Source organism: Mya arenaria, chromosome 11, assembly GCF_026914265.1.
Source record: "Mya arenaria isolate MELC-2E11 chromosome 11, ASM2691426v1".
Taxonomy (NCBI): domain Eukaryota; kingdom Metazoa; phylum Mollusca; class Bivalvia; order Myida; family Myidae; genus Mya; species Mya arenaria.
This window is the reverse complement of record NC_069132.1, coordinates 58670646-58683271: the sequence shown is the minus strand read 5'-3', so window position 1 is coordinate 58683271 and position 12626 is coordinate 58670646. Positions and strand designations below refer to the sequence as shown.

Here is a 12626-nt window from a genome sequence, read left to right as displayed (position 1 = left end):
TGCTCCATTTTAAAAGTTCTTAGAATACAACCTACATTTACAGCCAACGAAATTGTTGATAGGCATCATTATGTACTAGTAATCATTAAGAATTTCAACTTTCGCCGGTGTTTAAAGATCCGCCCATTGTCACTCATCCGATTCATATTCCCTGCGTCAGATTTTGCGTTGACAATGTGTCAGCCAATGAGGTTGTATTCTAAGTCAGTTAGATGATCTGAATTAAATCTTAATGGTTAAGAATGAGTCGTTCGCTACGCTCACTCCGCCCATTCTTAATCATTAAGATTTTTTTATTTTATTTATTTATTTATATTTTATTCTATTTTTTTGGGGGGGTGGGGGTGGGTGGGGGAGCAGGCGTGAACAATAGGGTGGGTCCTGTGAACGTAACTGCTGTCTGTGAAACTTTTGAAAATTTCCCTCACAGCCTATGTTAACATTACAATTAATTATCTTGTATTCAATTTACACAAACTTTTTCCTTCATTAAATTCTATTAAATAATATTATGTATTTAAGTTTAGAAACGTGGCATGTTTCAATATATAACTATATGTATTACGTCGGTGTGTATAAGTCGAATAAATGTATGTTCTGACTGACCTGGTATATTCCTGTGGTATGGACTCTGAAGGGCACGCGAGCAATTTCCAGGAAAATTGTGATCAATCGTTCAAATATCATCAGCCGATGATTTATCATTTTCGCCGTTGGCATTTTAACTGCGATATGTTTAGGCAAACAATAAAACTTTGTTTGTTACTTGTAAAACTTGGAACGCGAACGTCGTGTTAAAAGTATACTTGAAATGTGAAAGACGATGGAACAGCGTTCTTGTGTTGTAATTTCAATTCATCGTTTAGAGTTTACAACAAATGTTATATATGTTCATCAAAATGTATGTTTAACTTGTACTCTTCTTTAAAAATCAGGTTTGACTTTTTATGACTTGGCCTTACCGGAAAGTGTTCGCCTTTATTTGGCTATGCCTTGCCGGAAACTATTTGTTTAAAATTTCAATACATTTTATGTTGTAGATAAATATGTATACCAGTATCAGTAAGAGTTTTGAGTAGATATGAGCTGGCTGTGATAGTTTAAGCATATAATTATTATTTGAACTATGCTTCTTCTTTTGAGGTTTTGCTTGTTTTCGCTACTGGTCGCGCGGTCCTCGGCAATGATTAGACAATATTATATCGCTGCAGTGGAAATGGACTGGGATTATGCTCCCATGAGACGAAACCTTGTTGGACCTGACACTTTGTATGTAAACGGCAAGTGCCGATATTTTGATTTGTATATAAAAACTAATTTAATTAAAGGTAATTTGATCGAATTACAGATGTAATGTTGAATGTAATTTGATATTTTATTTTATCCGGTCCGTTAGTTTATAGATAGTAATCAGTGAATTAAAATGATATGTAACTGTCTCAAAAAGTAAAAAAGATAATTTTCACTGTTTTGAAGTAATAGTCCGTTCTTACTACTAAACCAAATGTCAGCGCGCACACGGCTTTGACACGATTTCAACGGCGTCATTTCAGAAATAGCTACGCTTCTCTTGAAATGTAGCTTTTAGTCCTCATTTAAGGAAACATTTTTCGATCTTGCTCTGAAACAAACAATTATCTAAAATTATTGTCATTGAATTGCTATCATATAAAAAAGTTCTATATTAATCAAAGAGCAATCTATATATTTATCAGCGAAAAGTAATTATCTTCGTGTAATTGAATTGCTATAGTATAATATATATATATTAATTTAGGAGCAATCTATATATTTATCAGCGAAAAGTAATTATCTTCGTGTAATTGAATTGCTATAATATAAAATATATATATTAATTTAGGAGCAATCTATATATTTATCAGCGAAAAGTAATTATCTTCGTGTAATTGAATTGCTATAATATAAAATATATATATTAATTTAGGAGCAATCTATATATTTATCAGCGAAAAGTAATTATCTTCGTGTAATTGAATTGCTATAATATAAAATATATATATTAATTAAGGAGCAATCTATATTTGTCAGCGAAAAGTAATTATCTTCGTGTAATTGAATTGCTATAATATAAAATATATATATTAATTAAGGAGCAATCTATATTTGTCAGCGAAAAGTAATTATCTTCGTGTAATTGAATTGCTATAATATAAAATATATATATTAATTAAGGAGCAATCTATATTTGTCAGCGAAAAGTAAATATCTTTGTGTCATTTAATCTCTATTATATAAAAATTGTTCTATATTAAGTAAGGAGCAATTTATATATTTTTCAGCGAAAAGCAATTATCTTCGTGTAATTGAATTGCTATAATACAAAAAAAGTTCTATATTAATCAAGGAGCAATCTATGTATCAGCGAAAAGTCTAAGTACGTTATACGTCCGTGCGAAAACCGGAAACACTAAACACATATTAGGGGTGACTAAAGATGGTCTAAACTGTAATTTAAGAGATTTTCCTTGTATCACTATTTTTTAATTTGTTTGTCTATTATATTTTTTAAGGTATTGAAGTAATAGTTTAATTATAAAGAATGGGCGGAGTGAGCGTAGCGTAGCGAATGAGCCCTTCTTTATCATTAAAATACTTCAGACTGTGTATCGCATGAGTGGCAGTAGGTTGATTTGTAAACACGCGAAATTCTTAATGATTAAGCCTAGTACTTATAAAAACCTAGTTTAATCCTTCAATAAGTGACGCCCCCCCCCCCAAAAAAAAAAAGCAACAACAACAAACAAACAAACAAAAAACCGTGTATTATACAAAATGTCTGTGTATTGATCTTAACCTAATTGCCTATTTGTCTTATAAGATCACCGATCTGAATATCCTGCTGTGCAGTTTTGGAGGTTTTATGATAGAAATTGACCCTAAATGGCCCTGAGCCAATAAATAGGAAATTGGCCCCTACTGTGACATCAATACAATTAGCAGGAGATGCACAGCAGGGGATTGTCATGCCAAACATTCCTTAAACTAGGCCTTTAATGATGGCCTATCTGCAATTTCATTGGCTGAAAATGTAGGTTGTTTTCTAATGATGAGTAGTTTTTTTCTTCACCTGGCGTGTCTAGAAAATAGTTATAATCGTAACATTGTGAATGTTTCCGTCTCTTGTTTAAACTGCACGTCATTTTCTGCTAGCCAATCCCGACGACATATTGAGAACCGTGATGATCAAATAGGCAGTGTCTACCGCAAGGTGCTCTTTCGCGGATACACGGATGACACCTTCACTCAGCAAATACCTGTTCCGGACTGGATGGGAATTGTTGGACCTATTGTGAAGGGGGAGGAAGGTGATTCGGTCAAAATTTTGTTCAAGAACATGGCTAATAAGCAAAGCTTCTCAATCCATCCACACGGATTTTTCTATAACAAGCAAGGGGAAGGTAATTCATTGTTCATTTCGTTGTACATATTTTTATTATTCTAGTTCATTTAGTTTTTTATATAGTTAGTAAGCTATTTACAAGTTTCGAATTTCCATTTAATCAATTATCATTTTCTTCAAGAAATATTCATATTGATATTCTTCTGCAGAACATATTTTTGTATTATAAATTTGAATAATAATAATATAAAAAAATAACTGAAATAAATTTCCTGTATAATCTGTTTCGTAAACAACCACAATATGTCCGAGCATTTAAGCCGACTATAGCGCATTTTGTTTTTCAGCTAACATTTATAAACTGTTTCGCAAGCTAAAACATTTTCTTTGAGAATATAAGCCGGCAGTAGGATATTTTCGTCAATTCTGTTCAGCAAGAAAACTCAGTTTGTTAGATGATTCTTTCGTTGATAGAGGTAATTTATTTCCGACTTTCTTTTAAATTCAGGTGCCCTTTATGAAGATGGAACGTTCGGTGCAGATAAGCTGGACGATCATGTCAGCCCTGGCGAAACCCATCTCTATATCTGGAACGTCACTGCGAGACACGCCCCTACAGCCGACGACGATGCCTGTGTAGCTTGGGGGTACCATGGGCACAGAAACCCAGCCCGGGACATTGCCACTGGTCTGGTCGGGTTCGGGCTTATCTGCAAGAAAGGTTTGTGGTTTGGTTTAATACAGTACAAAGGTCAATATATACTGCAATATATATATAGCAATATCAACATTCGCTCCGATTGGATAAGTGCTACGTCATTTAACCAATGATATACGACGTTACAAATATCAGCTAATATTTTATACAAAAATATATCGATAACATTTCTTTCAGAACAAATACACTATTTCAGAAATACTGCTGATGTTTGAACGTAATAAACAACAATTTAAAATGTAAATAAAGTTTGCTCGCATTTTCTCCTGCGTTTATGCTATATGAGCACAGTAGTTCAAGCAAGCAAATAACCAAAAAAAGCGATCAACCCTTAATTACATTTCGATTATTACTTTAAAGGCATAGTTTAAGGAATGTTTGGCATGACAATCCCCTGCTGTGCATATCCTGCTGATTGCACTGATGTCACAGTAGGAGCCAATTTCCTGTGTATTTGTTTATTTGCTCAGGGCCATTTAGGGTCCATTTCTATAATAAAACCTTTAAAAAAGCACAGCAGAATACTCAGGATTGAACACAGAGGTGCGCTTGCTGTTCGAACGGATATGAAGTATTATTAAAGATAAGTGCAACGTTCTGAATACTACAGGGACTCTTGATGCCAATGGAAAACGTAAAGATGTCGACAAGGAGTTTGTTGTATACGCCGATATCGCTGACGAAAGCATGAGCTTTTGCTTTGACGATAGCATTCAAAAATGCGGACAACCAGATGTGTGTCAGGCCAGGGCTGTAAGTATACAACTGTCTTTTTTTACAATTTTGAAGAAACTTAAGCGCTCAATGTGTTCAGTCAGAGCAAAACTACACTGAATAGCACTTCAAAACGCAATGCTTTATTCAAGGATACTGGTGATGGTGATTTTCGACTATCAAACCTTATGCGCCACATCAATGGATATGTTTACGGCAACCAGCCCCCTTTCCAAATGTGTCCTGGAGAACGAGCGGTCTTCTACGTTATGTCATTGAATCTTGGCAACCACATCATGAGAATTCTTGGACATACCATGATTATAAAGCATAGGCGGTAAGTACTATTTCTGACTAAGAACAAATGTTTGATATTAGTATTGGCTTGGGAACCACTAATGTTTATACAAAATCAAATGCGAAATCTTATATTGGTAGTTAAACGATGATTAGAAACAGGAAAGTTGAAGTTGAGGTTTTGAATTTCTAAAAAAGTTTGCATACATGGCGCATGTTTAACCGTATACCTCACGTGGCCCGCCCATATCAAGTTCTTATATACCCGTCATGGGCAATATCATACTGCCACAAACTGACAGTACGGTTTTGACCATTGAGATGTACTGTCACATATCTAACGCGCGTCTAGAAAAGACATTTTAGGGGTATAAAGCGCTAAAATGTGTTAGAAATCTGTAACTTCCGGTGTGTGCAACTTTTCCAAACATTTTCCATAGCATTTGTTGTGCATCATTACTGTGTTTGGTGCATACTTCTGTTAATTGTTACAGAAATGATTACAGGTGAAATTGATTAAACTTGAAAGTTTTGTAATGGTGTAAGGACTATATAAACTTGTGTTATGAATAATAAAATTAATATCGCATTTCCCGGCCAAGCAGTATTTCCCTCTTATTGACAATATGAACTGTCACATTGGAAGCCATGCGATATTTATATACTTTTGCTTGAGTCGTTTCTGTGTGTTTGCAGCACGGAGAACGCATTGGTTAACTCGGCCAGTTTTCTAAGCGCGTACACGGTAGCCGCTCATCCTGGCCATTGGCTTCTTTACTGCAGAAACCTTGCCCATGTCACTGGTGAGTGATGTAAATATCTCAGTCTAGAGTACTGACAAGTAAGACTAGTTCAGTAACATGTTACGTGATTCATAAACATCATGTTCAATGACAAGGTATTGGATTTCTTGTTTGTTATCTGAATGAAAGTCCTATACATTGATTGAATATTATAGCCACTGTATGCGTTTCTTCTTCAGAGGGTATGACTGCTTTCGTGGATGTATCAAACAAACCAGTACCTTCAAAAATCTCTGGTGTTGGTCGAAGGCGAATGCCCGGGAGGACCAGAACCTATTACCTTGCCATAGAAGAAATTATATGGGATTACGCACCAGGTCTCACTCATGACAGGTATGGACCAGTGGTTTTGGACGTAAGGCGTTTTATTCATTCGTAGTCACCAACTTTACTTTTAAGCTTCGTATCATACGCCAAACGGCTTGAACATAATTTAGCTCCTGGGCTTTTCCTTAAGATTTACCTTTTACGTTTTTTTTCTTTATTTAGGATTGTTGGCATTAAAATGAGGTTTGTGCACGTAAATTGGTTTAACCCCTGGTAAATTTACATTTTACTGACCGTTCCAAGGCGATAAACAACAATCCTTGATAAACACACCTAGTTTTGTGTATATAAAGTATGTATGCACTGTGCTGTTTGAGGAGTTTTGTGCTGCTCTTCCATGTTTCTTGTTTGTGATTTTTAGTTTTTGTGTTCTTTGTCTTTGGCGTTTACCCAGTGCCATTAAACCGGGTGTACGTTTAAACGTATTGCTAGTAAGCTTGTTTCTGTAGTCTTTCACACGTATTTATGATTGCAATTTTATAACATTCAAGCAGCAACCATTGCCATTAACTGTCACTAAGTACATTGATTTTATTTAATCAGCACTTATACATACGATTAAGTATCAGTTTAATTAATTGTAGAATTCTCTCAAACAGTATTCTACAAACTATAACTATAGACATTCCACACACATGAACAAAATGTTTGAATTATATTTTGGATAAGTTCCAGCTCCGTGTTTCTTCAACAAGGTCCAGACCGGATTGGTTCCCGGTACAAGAAGGCTGTATACCGACTATACACGGACGCCACCTTTACCACGCCAGTAATAAGAGGAGACAGGAACATCCACTTAGGTTTTACCGGTCCTCCTATTAAAGGCGAAGTAGGCGACAGAATTGTGGTTGTACTTAATAATAAAGCGTCCAGAGAATATTCATTTTTGGCCGGAGGTGTGTCCATGTCAAAGGAAAATGAAGGAGCCGTGTACAAACAAAGTGTTGGAGGTGAGTCCATCAATAACTTTGTGTTATTCTTTTTATAAGACTGAGACAGAGCATGATCATTTGCGAAACAGCGTTACGTAAATTTCTAAGGATTAAATATAAAATATGTATTGCCCAATCTATTACCAACTCTTAGCCATACCTTGATTTAAAACACTAAAGACATGCATGTGAAATCCATCTATGTCACGGGGGTGAAATATTAAGAAAATATTTTAAGGTTTAGAAGTTCCAAAGTTGATATTAATTGATATGTAGACTGGCGTGGGTTTCTCGATACATTTACTACTTATGGCTTTAAAACTTATAAGGAACATCGGCCATGATCGACAGTGCCTGAATTTCCCGAGAGGGATGAAAACATGCTGCTGTATTTTCCTAGCAAGTCGTTGTTAATGTTGTTTGAGCGCAATTTTATATCATCATTTTAGTTCAATGCTTTCTGTCGACTTTTAACCTTCCTTCTCTCTATTTAGAAATATCATCGATCATAATAAGCTCTACTGCTTACTTTTTAGTATTTGGAATCGAAAAAGACATGTCTTTACTATATCTGATATAGTATTACTCGGTGTTTGTTATAAAAATTAACATATTACATTACATGTAGATAGAACGAACTCGAGTCCAGTCATATTTTTTTATCCGGAGTATTTGTATCGGTATAATTATTATTATCTTCAAAGCAACAACCGCATCAGGAGTGAGAGTTGCGCCAGGAGCGACCACGAGGTATACATTCTTTGTCTCTCCAATTGATGCTCCGACAAAGATCGACCCAGACTGCCTCACATACATATATCGCTCCGCTGTAGACCTAGAAAAAGATTTCTACAGTGGCCTTTTAGGTCCCATGCTCATATGTAAACGAGGGACGCTCGACAGGGCTGGCAGCCAGGTTCGTTCCAACAAACTATCATATTCCTCTTTTAGTCTTTATCGGTTTGCGTTTCGATATAGCTGTAGTTCATTCTTAAATTACTGGATCATATGTAATCATTTCCTACACAAATGCATACATCTTATGGGAAATCAAGGCTAATCCTAGGATTCAATTCATTAGCAATTCATTTATTTTGTCAACTGAAATGCGTTCTTACAAGTGATAATTCAAAACAATGTTTTACGAAATGTATCTACCAATCAAGTTGAAAGTCTTATTCTGTGTATGACATTATTTTCCTAGAAAAAGTATTATACTAACTAGTTTATGTGTCTTCATTTGAAACCCAAGGTAAAGACATATAAATTGAGACGAAAATACATGCTACATATATAATTAAAAGTACCTGTTATGCTGGAATACAATGCATAACAAGGTCCTGTTATGATGGAATACATGCTATAACAGGGACCTGTTATGCTGGAATACATGCTATAACAGGGACCTGTTATGCTGGAATACAATGCATAACAAGGTCCTGTTATGCTGGAATACATGCCATAATAAGGACCTGTTATGCTGGAATGCATGCCATAATAAAGGCCTGTTATGCTGGAATACATGCTATAACAGGGACCTGTTATACTTAATACATGCTATAACAAGGACCTGTTAAGCTGGAAAACATTCTATAACAAGGACATGTTATGCTGAAATACATGCTTTAACAAGGACATGTTAAGCTGGAAAACATGCTATAACAAGGACATGTTATGCTAAAATACATGCTTTAACAAAGACATGTTAAGCTGGAAAACATGCTATAACAAGGACATGTTATGCTGAAATACATGCTTTAACAAAGACATGTTAAGCTGGAAAACATGCTATTACAAGGACATGTTATGCTGAAATACATGCTTTAACAAGGACATGTTATGCTTTCAGCGACACGTTAATAGAGAATTCTTTCTAAACTTCCTCGTGGTTGATGAAAACCTGTCCCATTACCTGACCGAGAACATCAACATGTATGCCACCTCTCCCGCAAATGTCGACACAGATGATGGAGGATTTCAACTGTCAAATAAAATTAGAGGTATACTAACAATTGATATATTACTAATACGGATAATATGTTTGTTTCAATAGTTTCCATTGTATTACTAACAATAACAACAACGCCTTTCGTACATGTTTAAAATATTACGTATCCAACGACCTCAAATGTTTAAATAATGAATATTTATACAATACAAAACACTAGTTTAAATATTGTATACAGTCGTCAGTTAACTAACTGATTTTAAACAATTTGAAAATGTATGCCATCTTATTTATGCAAATATCCGTGTACATAACGTACACTACAACTGCATGTTTGTGTATGTCGAGTAGAAGATTACATACTTCAGTCAAGTGTATCTATTTCAGCCATCAATGGATTCACATTTGGAACACTCCCCGGATTAAACATGTGTTATGGAGATCGAGTCACGTGGCATGTGTACACGTTAGGACCTGGTATTGACAACCACCATGTGACCTTTGAAGGCAACAACTTCATGTTTGACGGCATGAATATTGACACAGTGTCTGTTTTCCCGGGAATGGGACAAACTGTCCGCATGATCCCCGACCAACTTGGTAGTGGCCTTTCTCGTTGTATCCTTTTATCGCATTTAACTGAATTTTGCGTCACGGTCACTCTCTGTTTTGATTTCTGATGTTTAAGAGTTAATATAAAACTATACAGACCCTCAATTTTTTGGCTGTGTTTTACTTGTACATTCAATTTTCAATGTTTGACATATTTACATAACAGGACGTAGTCGATTGCGCTGCGGTCAGCTTGGACTTGAACGAGAAGGGATGTTTGCTTGGTATAACGTCAGTTCGTGTGGGAATCGTATCAAACCTAGTCCGCTGCAGGGGCCTGGGTTCACACGTCGGTATTACATTGGAGCCATAGATGTGGACTGGGACTACGCACCTAACAAAGTGCACCCAATTACTGGGGAAAGTTTGTTTGAACCTACCAGGTGAGTTGTTAGTCTTTAATTATTCTCCATTAAACAAGTATCAAAATTTTCCATTATTCAGTTGCATGTGATTGCGTGTACTAAACATGATATATATTGATTACTTTATAAAGGTTAGTTCTTAAACCAAGCAGTATACCCATTTGTTCAAGTGTTAATTACACCATCTTTGTGTTCGCTTTTTGTATAGATTTTCCAATTTCTACGTGATCTATGAAATGTCCTTTTTAACAAGGTTAGGTGTTAGAACAAACCTTCAACATACACTGTTATGTGTAATAGTTAAAATAATTCGTGATAAAATTAAATGATCACTCTAAAGCATGCCTACCTTTATCTTTCAGTCCCAGTTTCATTTACGTGAGAGACGGATCTGACTTTGTTGGCACAATCTATACTAAGACCGTGTTCCGAGAATTTACTGACAACACATTCACCCAGATGAAACCTCACCCCGAGAACCTCGGCGTAATCGGTCCATTCATACGTGGAAATGTCGGAGATACCATAGAAATACATCTGAAAAATATGGCAACTTTTCCATTGAATATAGTTCCTAAAAACCTACCTTTCGCAGACGGGTCAGTTATAAGCAATGCATTACCTACAGATCCAGGCAACGTCGGAATATATAGATTTTCTATCCCACATCGATCTGGGCCAAAGAAAAATCAGCCAAATTGTGTTGGAACTATATATACCTCGCGGTTAGATCCACTGAAAGATGCACATAGCGGTCTGATTGGTCCAATGATTATATGCAAGACAGGAACTCTTGATCAAGGTGGTAAAAGAACTGATAACATTAATGTAGAGTTTTCAACAGCTTTCTTCACTTTTAACGAAAATCTGAGCCATCACAGTACAGCCAATTTCGCAGCACGGGCTCCGGGAAGAGTAAACGTTGCGGATCCTGAATTTGTACAAAGCAATCTGTACTTTGCAATAAACGGACGCATTTATGGAAACTTGAATGGCCTTGATATGAAGGTAGGGGATATGAGTGCTTGGTACGTCTTTGCAATGGGTAGTGTTTTCGGCGTCCATACAGTGCATTTCCACGGGCAAGTATATTTACGGAGAACAAAAATAACTGTACGTGGGGACGTTCTTGAGGTTTACTCGGGAACGTATGAGACGGTAGAAATGCAAGCGTACAATCCCGGCACATGGCTTTTTCATTGTCACGTGGCTCCCCACGTGATGGCTGGCATGGAAACCTTCTACAGAGTTATGCCTTGATTCATCAATCTTAAAACGTAATTTGAAGGTACTACCTAACAGTTAGCTTGAAATATAGTTAGCTTTAACAGTGTTATACTCCATTACTGTCTTTGAACATTACAATATGCTATTTCAAATTCAAGCAGTCCTTCCAAATGATCTCTTGTCAATTATGTATTTAAACGAGTTGCATCATGTTGCCTTTGTGTGTTTTGTCTTTCAATATGAAATGTTAGATTGATTATTTCATTTACGCGTTTTTTAGTTTAATGTAAATTACCAAGACACTTTTTCTTTTTCAGATAAAAAAGGTCACAGTCATCAACCTACGTGCTGACCATCTTGGACTCACAAATAAAAGAGGAACTCGACAAATAGCACAGCGTTTTATTCTTTATCTTTGCGGCCAGTCGCCTGGCAAATATAATGTATCACATTAAAATTAATATAAACTGAGTTGCATTCTAAACCACAACCTAGTCACCTCGTCACTTGGTTGATTCTTTAGTACATTGCCAATGGCCCTAGAGTTGCATTCTCAAACACACCCTAGTCACCTCGACATTTGGTTTATTCTTAATACATTGTCAATAGCCCAACAGTTGCATTCTCAAACACACCCTAGTCACCTCGACATTTGGTTTATTCTTAATACATTGTCAATGGCCCAACAGTTGCATTCTAAACCACACCCTAGTCACCTCGTCATTTGGTTGATTCTCTCGTACATTGCCAATGGCCCAACAGTTGCATTCTAAACCACTGCAGATAGTCATCTGACTATATAATGACATTGACCATTGTTTGTATGATATTGAAATCGACAACTCAGTTGCATTCTGAAGCAAGCTTGATAATCAAATGCATGCTATTTTGTTGTTGATGTTTGGTATTACATTGCAAATCACACGAGAGAGACGTTCGAAAGGACTGCATATAGACACCTGACCATGTTACGTAGAACATTTGACTACTTACACAAAGTTTCACTCCACGCAGACGATATTATTTACATTCCATATGAGCTCAACTCTAAAGCATTGCAGATAGCCACCGGAACATATAATATATGGCATTTATAACCATCATTACGACTAGTCAGCTCACTCTATTATGTATAAAACTGACAATTAAAATTGAGGTGCATTCCTTAACACTGATAATTGTCATCTGACCGTTTTATGTATGACATTGCTCATGCCACCCTCAGATTCAGTCTAAACCCCGCCGGATTATCAATTGACCATATAAATGTATGACATCCATAATGTCACAATGATATGAACTCTAAAACCCGCCAGAGAGAT

General features: G+C 36.1%; 1 protein-coding gene across 1 annotated transcript in view; it reads left to right on the top strand.

Moving 5' to 3' along the window:
• The first annotated feature begins 1216 nt into the window (after positions 1-1216).
• LOC128208648 (ferroxidase HEPHL1-like) overlaps positions 1217-12626 on the top strand; it is an 84796-nt gene continuing 73386 nt past the window's right edge. The window contains exons 1-13 of the mRNA XM_052912196.1: positions 1217-1269; positions 3172-3419; positions 3870-4082; positions 4690-4832; positions 4946-5130; positions 5787-5893; positions 6073-6226; positions 6896-7170; positions 7857-8068; positions 9002-9152; positions 9488-9700; positions 9879-10095; positions 10440-10563. Coding sequence (XP_052768156.1) covers positions 1217-1269; positions 3172-3419; positions 3870-4082; positions 4690-4832; positions 4946-5130; positions 5787-5893; positions 6073-6226; positions 6896-7170; positions 7857-8068; positions 9002-9152; positions 9488-9700; positions 9879-10095; positions 10440-10563 — 2295 coding nt within the window. The remainder of the gene's footprint in view (positions 1270-3171; positions 3420-3869; positions 4083-4689; positions 4833-4945; positions 5131-5786; positions 5894-6072; positions 6227-6895; positions 7171-7856; positions 8069-9001; positions 9153-9487; positions 9701-9878; positions 10096-10439; positions 10564-12626) is intronic.